General features: G+C 41.5%; 1 protein-coding gene across 1 annotated transcript in view; it reads left to right on the top strand.

Moving 5' to 3' along the window:
- Window positions 1–21,214, top strand: part of FILIP1 (filamin A interacting protein 1) — a 106,224-nt gene that overhangs the window by 82,028 nt on the left and 2,982 nt on the right. The window contains 2 exon segments of the mRNA XM_040552350.1: window positions 6,869–9,674; window positions 14,660–14,717. Coding sequence (XP_040408284.1) covers window positions 6,869–9,674; window positions 14,660–14,717 — 2,864 coding nt within the window.

Below are 21,214 nucleotides of genomic sequence, written 5' to 3'. Positions count from 1 at the left end.
AAGAATACATTTGTTGTTTTTTTACGCTTTAATTTTGCATAGTATATAGCCACAAAAATGTGTCCTTAGGTTCGCTAGAACTGGTAACTTTTTTTTTTACAAGTTTTATTTGTTTTCATAGTTGACCCTGTGATAACAGAACAGCATCTCGGGAAGTTCTGTAGCAAGGCAAAACAAGCAGATGCCTCTTTGTTAGTTGGCTTTAAAGTCTGACGAGTAGAAAGGAGAAAGGAGCACAAATGTAGTTTGTTTATTGCTTTTCCTGCCCTGGGACCTGATCTCATTCACATGTTTCTTCTGTCAGCTGAGATGCATGTAAGTGTATAAGGTATAATCAGGCCTGAAGCTGATGATTTGAAAGAGCTGCCTAATTTTCAGTTGTTCAGCTTAAGTGTTGTTAGGCCTGATTTTTGCTTCCTAGGGAGCCTGGCCACCTTCTGCCTCTGCTTGGTTTGAGTTGAAGTTGTAGGTGCTCAGAGTCCCTGAATCTCAGCCTGGTGGCTGGGACACAGAGGCAATCAGAAATGGAGAAGTGGAGAATTTCCCAGTGGCCATAGAAATAATCTTCAAAATCAGCTGTTGTACATTAAACAGAAAAAAAAGAAAAATGAAGAGGGAACTGCTTTATTAAGTTAAAGCACGTCTTGGTGGTGTTTGTCCTCCCTGGATTCTAGCACTCAGCCCCTCACATCACCTAATGGGCAGCAGCTTTTGAGCTCCTGCTAGGAAGTTGTCTGGTCTGTCTAACACTGCACCAATGCAGTACCAAACTCTTGAGGGCTCAAGTGGAAAGACAGGAGAGAGGAGCTTGTGAAGGTGTTTGCTTGCCCAGTGCTTCCTCAGGACAGCTGTGTGAGTGGCAGAAATGCTGCCAAGTGGTGCAGTTGGCCCTGTGTGGAGGAAGCAGCCTTCACCAGCTGCCACTCAGCTTATCCTTGGAGTGACTGTATCCTCGTTAGTGTGCTTCTCTTAACCCTCACTTCCCAACCACATACAAAACAGGGTAGAAGTCATTACATCGCATCACAACAAGCTTTTAGGAGTTGAAATGGTGAAGGAGGTACTACAGGAGAAGGACATCTGAGGTGGCTTTGTGGTAGAGCAGCAGTGAGGAGCTCTGTGGACCTCCAGGCTATGTATAAGCTTAGCTAAAATGTGCTCCAGAGATCTCACCTGCTTCCCATCCTCCTTCCCATCCTTCTATCTGATGTTCCCTCTGCTGCCCCTGGCTTGATAGTGCAGGAAATACCTCTTCACATCTCTCTGGGTTACTCTCTGCATTGGTCCCTCTTGTGGGTTCTTCATTAAACGCTTGGAGATACCTTGAAAGCTTAACTTAGTCTTCTTGCACCGGGGGGAGCTAAACTAGGCCAGCACAGCTGAAGTGTGGTGCCAAAATGTTGATGCACACATGAACTGCTCATTTCAGGCCATGTTCTGCCTTACCAGGGTTTCCTCGCACAGGTGAGTGCCCATTTCTGCCCTAGAGGTGGGAAAGGTTGTGCAGTCATCGGTGATGTTTTTCATACCTTGATGGAAGTACTCTGACAAATGGAAATGGAAAATGCAGTGCAAACTCTGGTATAATTTTCAATAAATGTTTTGGGGGCTTTTCACTTTTACATGCTCTGCTTTAAACATTCTCAAGTGAATGCTTCCATAAGAGGACAAGTGGCTTATTGGAAATCACTGAACATCTTGCCCTGGATAACTGAAACTTCTTTGTATTTTCTTAGAAGATTGTAAGCCATCTTGAAGGATTGCTCTCTTATCAGCTGTCAGTGCTAGGAAGGGCTTTTATACTTCCCAGTTTGCTATTTTGATTATAATTCAAATGCATTCATAAAGATTATGGTCCTTTAGAAAGCAAGAAAATGCTTACTGATCACTATTTGCAATCTTTTTGCAAATGTAGGCAAGAACTAATGCTTGATTTTGGCTCAGGTCTTGCTGCTGTTACTTCTTCTACCATTTACAAATAAAATAAGTCCCATCTAAAATCCAGTAATGCTCATCTAAGTTCCTCTGGTATGAAGTTATCGCAGTGTCTTTCAAAACCACGAAAACATTGTTCTCCAGCTCTAAGTTATAATTTGTGTTGGAGCCTTACTCAAGTCTGAGAGGAGACGCTGTGAAAATGGTACTGTGGGGTTCCTCCTGCACGTCTCAGTGAGTGAACAAATATGCAGAAATAAACAAAAACAGTGTATATGGCTAAACTAAGTCTGTAGCTTTAGCGATTCAATTAATTGATCAGAGTTAAAGGAACGTTAAACCACCCTGATGGTTAACCAGCAGCATTAATCCAGTGCAGATTCCAGCAAGGAGCCCTTCAGCCCTTGTTCATTCCTCACTGGAAGGACTAGGGACAGCCGTCTGCGTCCTCTGTCACCCATATCTTCGGGGCACAGTCAGGGACCCCCATAAGGCAGAGCAGTGCTTGCAGCAGGCTGAAGCCCTGCCTGTGTCGGAGACCTCTTCACAACATACCCAACGTGCCGCTTTACAAACCGAGTCTGCACTGTAATCCAGAACCGTCTCTTACAAAGACGTTGACACAATAGCCAGACTTTCTGGCAGCAGGCATCTGGCTGAGGGGAGAAAATTGTATGGTTTTGGCCAGGTTTCCTATATGGAAAAAATGCCTTCTAGACCTGAAGGAGTGATTAGTCCCAGCCTGAGCAAGTAATTTGGGACAGGTAGGACAAAGCATAGGCATATAACCATAACAAAAGAAGTGCAGCGACATCCCTGGAGGGACAGGGCTTGGCAGATAGCAGCATCCCAGCCCACTTCTGACAATCTGAAGTGTGGAGGAGGGAAGGGGAAGCAGAAAGACCTTGTGCAATAAAATGCTTCAGCACCGAACCCGCAGGAAGGAGAGCAGGGAGGGCCTGGTGCCCACCCGCTTACACCCCCACCCTTGCTGGCTGTTTCCAGCACATGGCTCATGGAGAAGGTTAAAACCAAGTCTGTAGCTGCTCTTCCTCCACTCCTATGTCTGCAAGCTGAGATTGATTTATGAAAATCTTCCTGTTCTTAATCCTGTGGTTGGTTTTGTGCTGTCATGGTGCAAACCATGCCAGGCTGTGCCAGAAGCTTCAGTAGGCCCGCGTCCTGCCCCGGCACCAGGATCAGGTGCATCTGCTGTTGTGGTACAAAATTAGCGAATGGCATTGTCCCAGGATGTTTTTAAGTGAGGCAGCTAACAGTTTGCACGTAATTGTACATAAGGATTTGCTATTTTATTTACCCAGTTTACTGTAAAGGGGAAAGGAGGGTACTGTGCCAAACTCATCAGCACTTTCCACTGAGAAACAGGTGTTATGGTGAAGCAGTCACAAGGCATTGAGCAGATCTGCCTTCCCTTCATCCCCACCGTGGTCTGTCTTTTGAGACCTTCATACTCTTATTGATGAAGGCATGTTATATAATTTTATCAAAATATTTCTCCTCATCTTAAAAAAAAAAAAAAAGCAAACCAAGACAGAAAATACAGGGACTGGACTCAGAGTACCAAACTGTTGACTTGTCGGTGTTTTGACTAGCTCACATTTCATTATTAAAATGCTGCTTTTTTTTTTTTTTGCTTTTTTTTTTCTCTTTTCTTTTTTGCTTATTTTGACCCTGAGTGCAGGTGTTTTCAACCTCCTGACAACCCAGAATGCAGTTGCTCCGGATAATACATTAAGGACACACGTGCTCTGAGTCTCTGAGGTGCTTTCAGTGTTGCATTGGAGCCCACGCAGGTCGGCATCACGTAGCAAACACGAGCAGCAGCAGCAGCAGTCAGATGAGAAGCCTGGTAGCAAAGCAGTTGTGAGGGTCAAGATGGGGCAACATCACTTTGCAGTCCTGCTGAAATTCTGGTTTAGCCACTGAGGTATGAGAGTTGTACAGCAGACAAAAGCAGGAGTGAGCTTCAAGTCAGCTTTATTCTCGTGGTTAGAAATTTCACTGAAAAGCTGTAGATATTGTTTATTCCTCTGGCACCTGCACAGCTTTCCCATCCATCCCTCACAGAAGCAGTTTCCCTGGCCGTGGAAAACAGAAGTGTCATCAAGTATCGTTGTACTTCTGTGAAAGCTCACTTGCCAGATCCTAGGCAGTCTGGTTTCGCTGTCTAAAGGCTGAGGCAGAATAAAATGCTCCACGGTGCTTCCTACCTTGTTCAACATGCAATATGTAAGCTAATTTACTTAGTTGTATTAGCACAGTTATGGTATTTTTGCTTTTCCCAGAGGTGCAAGTCCAGTTATTCCACACTGCTGACTCTCCTGAGAGTTGCAGCACGGCAGTGACAGGGCTAATGTTCTTTCTTCTCCAGTTGCTCCATCTCATCCCTGGCATTTCTTTGTCTTAGTTTATCAATCAGGTGTTGGTTTTTGTGTGTTTGTTTGTTTGTTTTTTCAGTGAGGGATTGTCTCAGCAGCATTTCCCACTAGGCTCTCAGATAACCGTGTGGCCAGTGAATTGTTTTGCACTCTGCATAGCATCCTGGCTGCAATGTTACCGCTTGTAGCAACTGCTGGGTAAAAATCACATGTGCCCTTTGTGAGCAGCCGAGGAATTCAAAATCATACACAATTTTCTGAGCATCATAGGCTTTCAAAAGGGAAGATTTTTTAAAAGAGAACAAAAGAGTCCTCTGTTAGGGCCACTTTAAAATTTTCTTTTTTCTTTTTTCTTTTTTTTTTCTTTTTTTTTAAAAGATCTCACATTCTTGTTTATATGTTCATGACTTTGGGAGCTGGGTCGTTCAGAGCTCCAACAGGCTAGTTCCCACTGTTCTGTTGTGGCAAAAACATAAATAAATAAATAAATACATAAATAGTGAGAGCACGCATCCTATTTCTTTATAAATGTAGCCTGGGAGAGAGAGAGGGGGTTCTTGGCAGAAACTTTTGCATGAAGCAGTGTGATGGAGTAGCTAGGGAATATATTTCATGCTAATAAAGTTCCTCCTTCGGTGTGAAAAGGGAGTGCTTTGTGAGTGGCAGCAGGTCTTTTTTTACCTTTTGACATTCTAACGTGACCCATAGCTAGGCATATGCCAACATGTCTTTTCAGTCCTTTCCAAAGAGTTGCCAAAACTAAAGAGATTTTTTGTGACCCAGCAAGGTTGGCTGCAAGGTTTGTTTGTTTTTCCCTCTCCTGCTGGTTCCTACTATTCTCTTACTCCCACATCCTATCCGACTCTTGTTTTCAAAAGCATTCTTCAGCCTTCTCCTTCCCTACCTACTGCATCCTGTCCTGCTTTCTGACTTCCTTTTCTTTTCTGATAGCTTTGCATTCTAGTTCCTGTTCGTTCTGGTCCCTGAGGGACAAGGAGTGAAACATTAATAGTTGCTGGAAAACCAAGTGAACGTGGCTGGTTTTATGAGTTTAGAGTTCAGGTGAGCGCTCCGGGAGACATCGCTGGTATTTTGCATTGTGCCCCTGGAGCTCCCTGCACCACTTCATTGCTGGGGCAGCAGAGAGGAGTGTGTACCTGTGCTTCACCACCGCCACGTACAGTACAGCATTTTACATAGCAGTACTGATTAAAGTCAGTCTTTGCTAAGATTTGGATCTTTCAGTTACTACAAGTGAAATTGTGGTGGCAAATTGCTCTGCTGCTATCACCTCATTGTTTGTCGCAGTTAAAAGAAGTTTAAATGTTTCAGGCATAGGGTGAGCAAAGCAAGTGGACTTGAAACAATATGCTTGTTTATATGGGAGTTGTAGGTGCTTTGACAAACATGTAATTTCATGGTAAATTCAGCATGCATACCTGTGTCTTTTCTAAATCATACTGCTGTTTTTAAAGTAAAGCTTTTATATTAGTAGGGGATATATCCCTGTGTTATCTGTACCTCTTTATCAGTTGAGGATCACCATCCTCATAAATCTGTGCTTATAATATGTGCAGTTGTCAATGCAAATGTCTTGTGCTGATGTCAATATATTCTCACTATAAATCACAGATACAAAATACCTATCAGTGTGCTTCACTTTCCCATTGAAATGTTGCATAGGTAATGGGTAATGCATTTTCCCATGCTGGAAAATGTAGGTCTATATTATCGTTCTGAGGATAGATCTGATTTGTGTTTTTATATTGTCTGAAAATACAGCTTTAGAGGCTATAAAGGAGAGCATTTTCCAACTATGGTTAGCTGTAGCCAAAGGTTTGATAAGTCTGACCCTTGTAGTCAACAAAATCTGCTATTGGAAATGGAAATGCAACAGGGAGAACAAACCTCAACATAATAATCGCAGTGCTAGCAAATTTCTCTTACTGCTGATTTCTTATGCCTGGGATGCCCAGATGGTTATCAGTCATGTGCTAACATAATCTTTTGTCTAGCTGGTTTGTTTATAACCAGGATTGATCCATTTATCTATGGTTGCATTAGTTTTCTTTCTTTTTTTTTTTATTATTTTTTTTTATTCTTATTTTACATATTTTTATGTATGTAAGACATTATTGAGGAAATCACCTTGTAAAAAAAGTTCAGTATAAATGGATTGGTGAATAGATATACCTGTCCTGATATACCCTTATCAATGTCATCCTAGCTGAGAAATAAATGTAAAGGAGTTAAAAAACGATGTCTGCTATGTATACATATATAAAATTTCACTGCTTTTCAGAATTCTAGATGAGTTTGTATAATATTCTGTTTTTTTATAATTTAAAATAGTTAGACTGGGGAATATAAGTTTGATAGGTAGTTACTTGTTGAAAGACTACCTAAGTTATTAATGGAGAAAAAAAGTCCTAATAAAATGAAAGTTAGTTAAAAATGGAGAAAAACACCAAATTGAGAAATGTGCCAAATATGAATATATTTTAGTTTAATGCCTTTGTAATAACTTGTTTCAGGTTGAAGAAACTTCTTGAGCAGGAGAAGATCTATCAAGCTCGTAAGGAGAAAGAACATACAAAGAGACTTAGTAAACTACGAGAAGAACTTGTCAAGCTCAAGTCATTTGCACTCATGCTGGTGGATGAAAGACAAATGCATATTGAACAACTTGGTCAACAGAGCCAGAAAATACAAGATTTAAATCAAAAACTAAAGGAAGAAGAAGAAAAGCTTAAAATCATTACTGCAAAAACAAAAGAGGATGGACAAAAACTGATGAAGTTAGAGACAGAACTTGAACACAAAACATCATCATTTTCTCAAGAACATGAGGAGATGATGGCTAAACTGGCTAATCAAGAGTCACATAACAGACAGCTAAGGCTCAAGTTGGTTGGGTTGACTCGCAGAATAGAGGAGTTAGAAGAAACTAACAAAAGTCTTCAAAAAGCTGAGGAGGAACTTCAAGAACTAAGAGATAAAATAGGAAAAGGGGAATGTGGGAACTCTAGCTTAATGGCAGAAGTGGAAAACCTTCGCAAGCGTGTGCTTGAAATGGAGGGAAAAGATGAAGAGATCACAAAAACCGAATCCCAGTGTAAAGAGCTGAAAAATAAACTGCAAGAGGAAGAGCACCATAGCAAAGAGTTGAAACTTGAAGTGGAAAAGTTGCAGAAGAGAATGTCAGAACTGGAGAAACTGGAAGAGGCTTTCAGTAAAAGTAAGTCTGAATGCACCCAGCTACACATCAACTTGGAGAAAGAAAAGAATTTAACTAAGGATTTGATAAATGAGTTGGAAGTGGTGAAGACTCGAGTGAAAGACCTTGAGGCATCAGAAAGTAAGTTGGAAAAGGCTGAAATAAGCTTAAAAGATGACCTTGCAAAGCTGAAGTCATTTACTGTAATGTTGGTTGATGAACGGAAAAATATGATGGAAAAAATAAAACAGGAGGAAAAAAGGGTTGAGGGTCTAAACAAGAATTTTAAAGTTGAACAAGGGAAAGTTATGGATGTAACAGAGAAGCTGATAGAAGAAAGTAAGAAATTTTTGAAACTGAAATCTGAAATGGAGGAAAAGGTGTCTAGTTTGACAAAGGAAAGGGATGAGTTGATTGGCAAACTGAAAAGTGAAGAAGAAAAATCGTCTGAACTAAGCTGCAGAGTTGACCTGTTAAAGAAAAGGATTGATGGTATGGAGGAAGTAGAAAGAGAAATTACGAGAGGTCGAGCCAGAAAAGGACCAGAGCATGGTTGTCATGAGGACAACAAGATTAAGGAGCTTACCATTGAAATTGAAAGACTGAAAAAACGTCTCAAACAATTGGAAGTGGTTGAAGGAGATTTGATGAAGACAGAAGATGAATATGATCAGCTAGAGCAGAAATTTAGGACTGAGCAGGATAAAGCTAACTTACTTTCTCAACAGCTGGAGGAGATGAAGCTCCAAATTGCCAAAAACAAAGCAATAGAAAAAGGTGAAGCAGTGAGCCAGGAGGCAGAGTTGAGGCACAGGTTTCGTTTGGAAGAGGCTAAAAGCAGAGATTTAAAAGCAGAAGTTCAAGCTCTTAAGGAGAAAATCCATGAGCTGATGAACAAAGAAGACCAACTTTCTCAGCTTCAGGTTGATTACTCGGTTCTGCAGCAGAGGTTTATGGAAGAAGAAAATAAAAACAAGAGCATGGGACAGGAAGTTCTGAACCTAACAAGAGAGTTAGAGCTTTCTAAGCGTTACAGCCGTGCTCTGAGGCCCAGCATAAATGGACGAAGAATAGTCGATGTTCCTGTGACATCCACTGGTGTGCAAACAGATGCTGTAAGCAGTGAAGCAGCAGAAGAAGAAACTCCAGCTGTGTTTATACGTAAATCCTTCCAGGAGGAGAATCACATCATGAGCAATCTGCGACAGGTAGGTCTGAAGAAACCCATGGAGCGTTCTTCAGTCCTTGAGAGATACCCTCCAGCAGCGAATGAACTTGCAATGAGGAAATCGTGGATACCATGGATGAGAAAGAGGGAAACTGGGGCTCAGGCAACTCCGGATAAAGGAACCCGAGCCCACGGTAGTCCAACACATCCTGGGGAGGTTGTCCTTTCTCCAAAACAAGGTCAGCCTCTTCATATTCGGGTGACACCAGACCATGAGAACAGCACAGCTACTTTGGAGATAACCAGTCCAACCTCAGAGGAGTTTTTTTCAAGTACCACTGTCATTCCTACTTTGGGAAATCAGAAGCCACGAATAACCATCATTCCTTCTCCAAATGTTATGCCCCAAAAAGGAAAAGGCAGTGAAAGTCCAATGGGCCCAGACCGTTCTATGTCTCCCGTCACTATAACAACATTCTCCAGAGAAAAGTCTCCAGAGGGAGGGAGAGCACCCTTTGTCGACAGACCTGCATCACCGATTCAGATTATGACAGTATCGACATCCGCAGCACCAACAGAAATCTCTGTTTCTCCTCAGTCACAAGACACGACCATGGGAAGGGCCGTCTTCAAAGTTACACCAGAAAAACAAACCGTCCCAACTCCAATCCGGAAATATAACACCAACGCCAACATTATTACAACAGAAGACAACAAAATCCACATCCACTTAGGTTCCCAGTTTAAACGCTCTCCTGGTGCCACGCTGGATGGTGCAAGTCCTGTGATAACTGTCAGACCAGTGAACATAGCAGCCGAGAAGGAAGTTGTCACTGGAACCGTCCTTCGATCACCCCGGAACAACCTGTCCTCGCGACCTGCAGCGAGCAAGGTGACAAGTACTATCACTATAACTCCTGTTACTACGTCTTCCACACGAGGAACACAGTCAGTGGTAAGCAGCATGGTCTCATGGTCTCATTTTGTAGTCTCTGTTAAGGAGAAGGGAGATCATAGTTTGGGTTTGGGACACCGGCAGGGAAAGAATGGGTGGGAAGAGGAGACAAACTCTTTAACTTCCCTACATGTATTTCAGATATAAAGCTTAAACATAAATTCAGAATTTACCCGATTCCTCTGTGGTGGAAATGGATATTTTTATGCCAGCATTGGACACTAGTATACTTTTGGCGTTATCTCCCAAAGGAGTAACTCTGAAAGGAAGTTCCTGCAAAATTACTGAAAATAATGTCAATCCTGTAAATTTCCAACTGAAAGAAAGAGAGGGACAAAGAATGATGGAGATGACAAAGCAAGAAACTATATTTTTATTTTTCCTAAGTGCAAATTCTGACTTCTGAAAATACTCCTAATGGGTTTTGGCCCAGCTGGAGAGTCTTTAGAGTCTGATCGCACAGGCTGATATTTCTTTGGTAGAATCCCCTTACATTTATAATTTAATTAATATCTGCTGTACTGAACTCCAAAGGAATGAATAGCCAGACACGGTATCATTGCTTTTGGCTCCAAGTCTTTTTCAGCCAGTGAATACTAAAGCTCTTTCTGTTCCTCTGATGTTCTCAACTTTTATATGGGCCGTGTTACAATGGTGCTTCCTCTACAATATTAGAATCATAGAATGGCTCAGGTTGGAAGGGACCTTATTTTTTGCTGCTTTCTCTCTGTGTCTCTGTGGTGGTTCCCTAATTTCTTTTTTATAGAAAATCAAATTTAAATCAGTCTCTCACCTCTGTATTTAACCACATTGCACAAGATTTTTTGATAGGCCTCCCTCCAAGGTTTACTAGGCCTTGGACATCATTTTGCATTGTTTTAGTTGGGAAAGAAGATTTTGACCAAAATATAAAAGCAGCAGTACTGAATTAGTCCAAAATCTCATTTAGCTAGACAGTAGCTTGTAGCAGATGCTTGGGGTAGAATTATTTTAAGTGAGTAAACATAGATTAATGTTTCCCTCAGTGTCTGTTCCCAGTTTTTGGCCATAGGTGGGTACTTCTTTCTGAACCAGAGCTTGTAGCCACCTCTTCATGTTTAATAGACTGTGGTAGAGTGGTGTTTTTTTTTTTTTTTAAAGAATTCCTCATTCTTTATTACTGGATGTCTGTCCCTTCTGTGATGATGCACTGAACCATAACACATAAACATTTTTTGTTTTGTTTTCAATTGGCTAAAAGGCGGCTTCTTTCTTCACTTCATCCCTGATTTGGAATGTAAGGAAGATAGCTCAACAATGCGATTTACTTTATCTTATGCTTTCCTTTGTTTTTTAAGACCCCTAATCAAATTACCAGGGAACTTCTAACAAGCTCAAATGTGCTTTTACCTCCCTATGAAAAAAACTAAAAAAAGAAGAAGAGAAGTTGTATATTCACCATCTGTTTTGCAAATGGCTGTTTTATAAACACGTGCAATACCCCTCATCGAAAAAAGAAGTTGTAATCATTTACTCAGTAACACTAGAAGAAACCAACATTGATACCATTTTGAAGGGGTGAGTTCATAAAATCAAAGAAGACAAACCAATACAAAGCTGCTTTCTTAGCTCACAGGTTTTACTTTTTTCTAAGCTCTCCTCACACAAGATGCTCTGTACAATGTACTAATGCAGTACCAAGATCCAAAGGGGAAAGTAATTCAAAGTTTCTAGCTCTCACCTGCTGCTACAGCAAATTTGCAGTTACTGTTTTCATATCTGAAAACACGTGACTCTTTTTCCAATTTGAAGTTACACAGTCATCTTCTGTACTGCAGGCACGGAAGCAGTTAATTTTAAGGTGCACACATGGTACTTTCATAGATTCAGCCTGACCTGTGATGTCTGCCTGCCTCACAGTCCAAAGACAGAGACTGGTTTTGTGGTGGAGCAGGTAGGCAGGTGGAGGACTATGGGGCGTTACTGTTGATTTACAGCAACTCTTCTGGTTCTCTTCCGGTGACCGAGGGCACAGGGCATGGCTGAGAGGCTGTTGGGTGCCAGTGCTCACTGGGCACACATTAAAGTAGCTATAAGGCTACTCTCATTTGGGCAGCATTTAGGTTGAGATCGGCATCTAAATTTAGCTCTTCGTAGGTGTCCACTGGGCTCCCCTGGCTGCACTTTCTGCCTAGGTCTCAAGTCCCACCCTTTCAGTATTCAATTGTCTAAACATACTTCTTTCATGCCATTTAAAGTGCTCTCAAGTAGGCTGCCTAACTTCCAGCTGCTTTATCAGAGGTTGCAGGTCTCCTTAGATCCTCTCTTATCTACCAGCCCTGTGCAGATAGCTTGAATAGCCCAGAGCATCTCAAATTGCACTGGATACCTTTGTGTCAGCCGCTGAACCGAACTGTTTTTGTCCAGGGTAAGCTGCTCCCCGATCTGATCAAGAACAAATGCTGAAAATGCACCTCTGTTATTAAAATATCCCCAAAGTGAACATGTGCATGAAAGCTCTCTTTTTGTGTATCCATCAAATGCACCACGCAGAATCTGTTACAAACCACTAAAACACAGTAAATGTTGTGTACATTCAAATTGCTTTTCGCCCTTTAATGCAACTGTCCAACCTCACTGATTAATGCACTTGCAAGTGAGCTCTGCTTATTGACCCAAACAGCTTGGTGGCTGCACGTATTCGTCCCATGGTCAGAACGCAGTAATGTGTTCAGTGGCCTGGCTCTGGCTGCCTGCACTGCTCCAGTACCATGCACAGCCAGCTCACAGCCAGGCAACTTCACCCCACTTTCCTCTGGAGCTGCTTCACTGCCAATTCGTACTGGCTGCACAAGAATTGAGTGGGTTTTCTGGGGTTTCGGCCACAGACATGACTGAAGCCTCCCAGCGTCCCTTGCCTGCTTCTGCCATCACTCTCGCTTGCACAAGGGGACGTCTTGCTGAAGAGCCACCTTTGTGCTGTTTTTCTTTGCTTAGCAAACACAAAATGCTTTTGCAGCCGTCTGTGAAGCGGGCATTAGCTTCCACATGATCAACATGTTTGTATGCCACAATGAATGAAACTAAAAAATTTAAAACAAGTTAAGAGTTCTTTTCAAAGTGATTTTGAGTGATTTAGGCTTGAAATGAGTAACTTGAAAGCACCCAAATCCTTAGCTAATAATTAACATGCGAATAAAGCTGAAGAAATGCCTGAGATTCCAGCTACTTCATTTGATTGCCTCATGTTTACACACTGTGGAGCTCTTTCAGGGAGCACAAGATGTTTGTCATTTGGGTCCCCTGGGATGTTGACATATTTTCCAAGGCTGATGGAATGCATTTGCATGTTTTGCCTTACAGAATTGTATGGACCTAAGTTGTTTTGACATCTACATGTGAGTTCCATATTAGCCGTTAGACTGCTATTGTAAATGTTGCTTTTAGTTATTGAAAATGGCTTCCTTCCTGCCAGGCAGACAGCATTCAAGTTTTCCAATTGTGATTTTTTTTTTGTGTACACATAGGGTTTTGAACTGGTCTTAGAAGATTAAGGAATGGCTTTCCTTTGACTACTCAGGATGCAGACAGACGGCTCTGATGCTACTGGCTGGAAATCCTTCGAGAGAGAAAAATGCTCCTTCGTGGAGCATTTTTAAAAAGCATTTTAAAGTAAATGTGCAAATACGTGTTACAATTGACAGAATCCCCTAATCCAATCTTCCTCAGCAGCTTAGTGTTATTTTGCTTATATGCCATAAGTTGCAGAATTTAGTCATTTAGCAAATAGATCTCGCTAGGATTTCAGGATCTTATGAAAAGTGTTGCCTTTTGTGAGATCAAAATCTTCATTGCTATCTGAAAAGAAAAAAGCCAGATTTGACATTCAGCTGATACAGAAGTTGTCCCTGTTAACGTGTGTCTATATTGCAAACTACAGAAGGTAAATGCACATTTTCCTCTCAGGACTGTCATGGTTGCAGGTATTTCTTTTAGGTCGCGGTCCATAAGGGCTAGCTTCCAGTTTTGGCCAACATTATCAGACCAAAAAAAGACCAGTTGGCTCTTTTGAGTCTTTTTGTCCTATCCAAGTGCTCTTTGTATGTTTACACAGTGGGATTTGGTTGCCTGAACCTATCTGTGGATTGCCGTTTTCAAAGCCATGGGATAGCCTGCCTGGCTGCCAGCTGGCACTGCGGATGGGCACAGATCCCTGGTAGCTGCTATGTGCCAGCCCCGTGCAGAGGGCTCTGGCCCTCAACTAGCTTCCCTCTAGAAGAAATAAACATTAAAAATTGCTCTGGGCCTTTTTAATTTTTTTTTTCTGATGTCCCCTAACTTGAGGATCAGTGTGCTAGGTAGGCTGTAGTCAAGGCAAAAGTGACCACCTCCATGCTGCCCTGTGGTAGGCCTGGAAATGTGGTCTGCTTGCTTCTCCTTTGCCAGAGGTCAACAGGTCATGGCTATGGCTCCCACATCCTTCCTCCCGCAGGAGAAGGAAATCCAAATCTTTGCCCTGTCTCTGCCCTGGCCCTATTCGCTTCCTTCTGCCTCCGTACTTCCCGGTGCAGAAGTAAGTGGCTCCAGCCATGGGAGAGCAAAGTTCAGTTTTATTTACGTGGCTGAGAGATCTTGTCCCACCTCTTAAAACATGGCAATTAGTCAGGGCTCAGCATTAGCCAGTGGTTCAGTAGCCTCTGAGTGAGCCCTGCACTGTGTTGTGCTGCAGAATCAGTTCTGCAGGGATTCCCGTCCTTAGGACATCCTGATCCAAAATGCTGCACCTCAGCTCTGGAAAACTAGTTTCACCCTGATTTTGTACCTTCGGCCCTGCTCTAGTAGCATTTGCTGCTGCCAGGTTTCAAATGCGAGCATTAATTTGCTAATAGGCATGATTTGGGACATTGTTGCTTGAGAGGTAAATGAAAGGTGTATGATGAGAACATATGAGAAGCAAAAATCCTCAGTTCACGTCATTTCTCTCTCTCTGTGTCTCTCTTTTGCAGACAGGACAGGATGGGTCATCCCCGAGACCTACACCCACCCGCATTCCTGTGTCAAAAGGTATGAAAGCAGGAAAGCCAGTAGTGGCAGCCCCAGGAGCAGGAAATGTGACAAAATTCGAGCCTCGTGCCGAGACTCAGTCTATGAAAATAGAACTGAAGAAATCTTCAGGCAGCAGCTCTGGCTCCCTGGGCGGGGGTCAGGGCTGATGACGGTGGCTCAGGGGGTATGGTATGTTCTGCAGGTGTTACTGCTACCATGAACTCAGCCCCCTGTCTGTGTTTGCCCATACTAACGAAGCCCGGTCATTTACAACAAACTAATGAGTGTGTGCGTTGACTACTTCAGTAACAACATCCTTTTGTTTCCTTCATGAAGGGGGGAAAAAGCCACCAGTATATGCCAGGAATATGTTCAGCTTGGGAGGTGAGAACGGGCAACCACACCAAGTTATTAATCCAGCCCAGGAATTCTTAATGATAAGCTCAATCAGTTTTAAATAGATTGAAGGAAGATCGGTCACTTCTAACAGATTGTCTCCCATCTTAACAGATCGCTTCCCACCCTGGCTACTGGGTGGAGCACCTGCCTGTAACCCCATTTCTGAGCTGCTGCCTTGTCCAGGGATGCAATGCCAGGATGCAGTGCCCTTGAGGTTTTATTTCAATAAAAGCTCGTGCCTCAGGTGCAGGAGGGAGAGGCAGAGAGAAAGGACCACTCTTTGTGACCAGCCTTCTCTCTAGGAATCTCTCTTATAAATAATAAGCATTTCTCACTTGTGAGCTGCTTTCTCAAGGCAGTGACACAATCCAAGGGAGTATGGAGGCTGCACAATGCAGGCAGCAGCAGCACTAAGCAGCAGTGTATTTCTTCCCTAGTGGGGTCCACGCTCGCAGTCAGTGCTTACAGTCAGGGTCTCCATTCTCTGACTTTGACTGGGTTACTGCCAGCTCTGGAGGCTGGATGGAGGGAGGCAAGTGAGCCAAAAAGTGTTTAGTCTTTAAAAAGAGCTTCAGAGAAACATTGATCTGGCCAAAATCAATACAGTCCATTTTTGCCTGCTCGAAAGACCACTGAAGTCTATGAAGCAAGTCATTCAGTTGACTTCATTAGGTTTGCAGTTTTCCTTGTTGGATGGACTTGTGCTCTATAGTTAAACCTGAGTTCCCAGGCATCCTTATGGGTGATATTAGAGGGAAAGTCAACACAGATGTTAGAGGGGAAGTCAACACAGATTGCTGGCAGCAAATTGCTATCTAAAGACACAGCTTGTGTACGGGCAGTCAGAGAGATAGGGTTTGGTATGTGAGTTATTCTCAATTCTCATTTGCTTGAAATATTTTGCCTTAAATACAGACCACCTAAGAATACCACAGAGATTCATCTTTTTTCTCTCTTTGCGATTTCTTCATTTACATGTTTGCATTTTTAAGCATGTTTTAAGGAATTGTTCCAGCATGGAAATGGTGTGGATGTTGATGATTGTTATGACTATTTATTTAATAACACTAAAGTTATTAAAGAGCATTTCCATTAAGTGATCAATTTTCACAGGAGAAAGTTGCAAACAAAAGAAACTGAGCTGAGCAGGCTGATAAATAAGGGTTTTAAAGCTTGTATGTCTCAGCCACCACGGAAGACTGTAAAGGACCCAATGATTAGGAATAGCTTTTGGAAGGAAAGGCAGGAAGACAACGAATAAATAATAAATACAATTCACAGAAAAGAAAATGCACCAGTGGGTGAAATATTAAATGGCTTTCTGTCTGGGAGAAGAAATTAGATGGAAGAATCTGCCACAGAAGGTCAGCAAAATTATATTCAGTCCAAGCAATGTTTAGTCTTCAGTCTGTGCTTTGCAATGCTCTCCAATTTAAGATCCAGATATGGCCATTATCCCAGAGTAAAGCTGGCATTTTTTGATTCACGTGAAGGACACTTTGTCTGTGATGTAAAAGCTGCTGTCACATACAAAAAGAAACAGGCTTCCATTTCTACATGTGCGTAGCACCTGCAATACCTGCTAATTTTAAGGTTCTGGATCCTATGACATCTGCAAATCAGATTCATATTAGCAGCATTTTTCATAACATTCGAGTATTTTGGATAAAACTTGGAAACTGGAATTATCAAGTGGTGTGGGTTACCATCCGAGAAATGCATCAGATCCTCTCAACTAAGTGTTATCACTTAAAAGCCTCAATTTGTCAATAAATGGTTGCTGAGATCTTACTGTTCTTATTGTAAGATAGACTTTTTAGCAGATGTTTGAAGAAAACACGTTATTAAGAGCTTTTAGCTGGATAGTCACTCTAAATACTGGCACTGAAGCAAGTCTTTAGTTCAAAACAGTCATTTAAATAATACTGCAAACATGAGCCCCAAGCTAATGTGGCTTGATACAGTGATGAGCTACAGCTGGCTTAAGCCCTCCTTCTCAAATACTTTTTTCAAAGAAACTAGCTATTCCTTAGTTAACTGTTGCCATACCCAGGACAATATTCTATGTGTGCCTGTGGTTGAAAAAATTGTTTTGCATAACATCCGAAAACATTAATTCACCTGAAGAAAGAAGCCAGAATTAAAGTACCTGAAGTCCAGGACATGCAAATCAGCACAACTGAACCAGAACTGCAGGCACAAGCTAAGAACTGCTCTTGTAGAGTCAGTAGGATTTTATGAGACAGACTTGAGAAATTCCAGACAGGTCAGACCAAGGATCCTGTTATTTTTCCCAGGGGCAGCACAACAAAAAGGAACTTTTCCTCCATAGCCAACCCAGCAGAAGTCCAGAGAGTTGGAATCAGGCAACTACTTTGACTGTTAGCTAAAAATATGTATTTAGTTATACTGCACATTTTTAACATCTGTTTTAATTGACCTGAGATTCTTCTTTCTTAAAGGCAGAAAAAAAGTAAGATGATACAATAAAAAAATAGAGAGCCTATAGTTTAGAAGTCTTAACAGTTGAAGGCTCTTGGGGCAGAAAAAGAAAGAGGGAAGGTGTAAGAAACCGGTGGCTGCATTAAAGTGGATGTAGAACCATGAATGACTCCCAATAGGGGTGTGAAGGGGGTATTTCTATTCACAGGGGTATAGATGGCTTATTTAAAAAAGCTTTTGATTGAACCTGTCTTTCAAAGGTACAAGACAGGTCCCCCTTCTCACCGGTATCTGAGAAGACTCAAACCTAGATCATCTCCAAAAGTTCACCAACAGCACTGACAGACAGTTGAGGGGGAAGAAGATGGCATTCTCATTCCCTCCTGTAAAGGCTGTGCTGTGCTGAATGGAGGACTTCAGAATTCACTGAGCAGAAACAAGAGAGTGGTGGTTGAGTGGTCAGGATATTGAATCAGGGAGCGCCCCAGCTTCTGGTCTCTGTTCCACAGGCTGCTTTTTTGAGCCTGACCTTTTGTGAAAAGAAAGTTTATAAGATGAAGTATCTGTCTGTGTTCACCCATCCCTCCACCTGTCCTCCATTGATGAACAACACTGAACATATCAACCACTTTCAACCTGACAAAGCAGCAGAGGTCTCAAGAGGAAGTTCTTCCAGTTTAATGAAGAGGGTGACTGAGAGAAGGAGCAAGACCTTAGCAGAACCCCATTGCACGAAAGAATGTAGCATGAGCTCACCTTCACACAATATCAAAGAACAAACACAAGAGAGTGACGGCAGAAATGCCACAAGGACAAGCTTTGCTCACACCTCAGATTTCACTTGGTACCAAAGGATCAGACTGTGAGAAACAAATTCATAAGAAATTATTCAGGCCTTATTTACAGGGCTTCATTTTGTGTATTTTACATAACTGGATTACAGTGCAGAAACCAATCTTCCTCTGGCCAGGTGACCATCAGGGATTACTCATCCTCATGCTTTCTCTCCCTTCCCTTTTTCTCTATATTGATTTTTTTAATGAAGTGGAACAGTTTCAGTAGCAAAATGCATTCAACTCAGAGTAGTAGTGGTGGTTACAGTGGTCTTTGAAACAGGGGAGACACAGATTTGAATCCCTTCAGACCCAGGTGAAATTGAACCTACAGCCCACATATTATGGAACACTTCTCTTACCATGGAATATTTGTGTAAGAAGTGAAAATTTCTGTTTCTTTCTCTGTCTTTTAAGATTTTCAAATATTGTAAAGACAGTGAGAGAAAAGGCCTGATTTTCTGTTTTCATGAGATCGTTACGGCCTGTGAGTGTGTAACCGAGGAAGGAGCCTCTGGCAAGGCTTAGCAAGACACCTGAACCTCAGAGGTAGGGCAGGATTCAGAAGTTACAGCTTTGTCCTCAGCATTACCCTCTTGGCTGGGTTTAAGTGTCTTCCTGCTCAGCATGCTGTTTTTTCTGAATCCAGTGCTGAGTTCCGTGCTCTCTGTGGGTGATAAAGATGACAAGGCATCAAATACATAACTCTTAATTTCACTAGAGGAGCCAGCTTGGCAAAAGCAAGAACATGGTGCCATGAACATTTAAAGCTGGCAGAAAAGCTCCTCTTTGCCATGCCTCCTCCCATTGCCTAGTCACAGCAGTGCCAAAGACCTCGTTTGAATCCAGTCACCACTGAAAATTCATGTTACTGCCTGAGACGTGCTAAATGTGTTCTAAAACACGCTCAGTATTTACACGGCTATTCGGTGGTTCTGATCAGAAACTGGAGCACGTGTCTTCAGAGAGAGCAAGTCACCACCCTGCTGCGTTTCAGGTGCTTGGCACAAGCTGCAGCAGTCAGGACAATTTTCAGACCAATTACATGTTCCTATCACACATCAGTGGCCGATTTCACTGAGTCAGTTTGAAACCTGTAGTTTGCTGGCAGGAGTTTCTGTGAGCTCATCCTTTGAACTCGTTTTCATTTAGGGGAATGTTTTTTTCCCCTTTGTCACTGTGAGTTATCCTCTTCCCTTAATTCTGACTGAGCTCATTCTTTCAGACCCGTAGCCAACATTTCTAATCATAGTTATTAACTTCACTTTGAATCTCTCTTGCTACATGCACACTACTCTTAACTTGGCTTTTTGGAAGATGCAATCAGGGTTAAATACTCACAGATTCAGAGCTGTCAGCTCTGAGATTCAGGTACAAATCGTTCAGGTATGAATGGTTTCTCCCTTTAAAAAACCTTTTCAACAGGATTTTAAAAATAGAAATGCTGATACATGATTTGCTTCTGTTGTTTGGGTGTGCACTTTCTGTGGTACATACATTTCTGTATCATTTGGTGGTGTTTGTATATATTGTAAGAAGAAATTAAACTTCATATATAAAAATTATATCAGTTGATGTGGTTCATTATGAGAATTGGTATTTTTGATAGGCCAGCTGTTAATGCTGTGTTTCCCTGAGAAATTCCAATTTACATCAGGGAGACTGAAATCAGAATTAGCATTTTTACATAAACATACCTTGGTTCTCTTTTCCTGACATTAAAATAAATTCAGTTGCATTTAAGTGAATTCACAGCACCTTGAAATGTTCAGACCTATAACCCTAGAAAAATCCGTGTAATCATATCCTACAGATATCGTATTCCTACAGAGGTTACTCCTGCAGAACTCTGACAAAATCTACCCTCCTATAATTTCAGTTTAATAACTGTTTGGGCACCTATTTTAGTTACTACAGTATGTATATAATATATACACATTACATATATAACATTTCACCACAAAATTGATTATTAGAAAAAAACAATACTTGCAAACATATACGTGTGGGTAAGAAATTAATGAACAAATTAATAGTGGAAGTGGATATATATATTTTAAATATCTTTCCTACTCTTTTCTGCAAAATTGTTATATTTGGACTGTAGGAGGAAGACTGATTCAGAAGCCTATTATATTTTTGCTGTTCATTCAGTAATTGAGCCTTTGCAAGGAAGATAATATTTTCTGCAGCCCATTTAGTTCTTAGAATTTTGTAACTAAACTCTGGATTAATAGAGAATGTGCAAATTGAATATTAAGGAAGTGTTTTTATAGAGTTCATATGACTCCGACTGAAGTAAAAGGGAGATTTCACCTGAGGTTATAATCTCATACTAAGTAAATGCAGCTTTTTCCATCATCTTCAAGAACTTGAAGTTAGAGAACAGCACTGGTTGTAAGGTAATTTTTTTTTACTGTAGTTTGTGGTTCTTTCATATTCATTGCTTGAATCTCTGAGAACAGGTATACTTATATTTTTGAAAATAATTTTTACCGATAAATTATATAAAAAGGAAATGCTTTTACTTAGGCAATTCTATTATTTCATCTGACATACCATACTTTCTTGAATGCTGCCTTAAGTCCTGCTTTTCTAGTTCAACGTGGATGAAAAGCATAACTGGAATCTGCCATCTAGTGGAAAAGGTCTGGCATGACGAGTACATGAAAAAGCGATTCTCTTCCTTCTTATAATGTAACTAATTCAAGCACCTTGCAAATATTTGCAGGGAAAGGCAAAAGTCAAGGGAAATGTAAAAGGGAATAAGGACATGGTTAGTGTAATTTCTTGGGTTGCATACTTTTTGAAAAATCTTCAGGCTATTGAGAAAGAAAACGT

Source organism: Cygnus olor, chromosome 3 (assembly GCF_009769625.2).
Source record: "Cygnus olor isolate bCygOlo1 chromosome 3, bCygOlo1.pri.v2, whole genome shotgun sequence".
NCBI lineage: Eukaryota > Metazoa > Chordata > Aves > Anseriformes > Anatidae > Cygnus > Cygnus olor.
The sequence above is the reverse complement of the archived record's forward strand: the minus strand, read 5'-3'. Positions and strand labels throughout refer to the sequence as shown.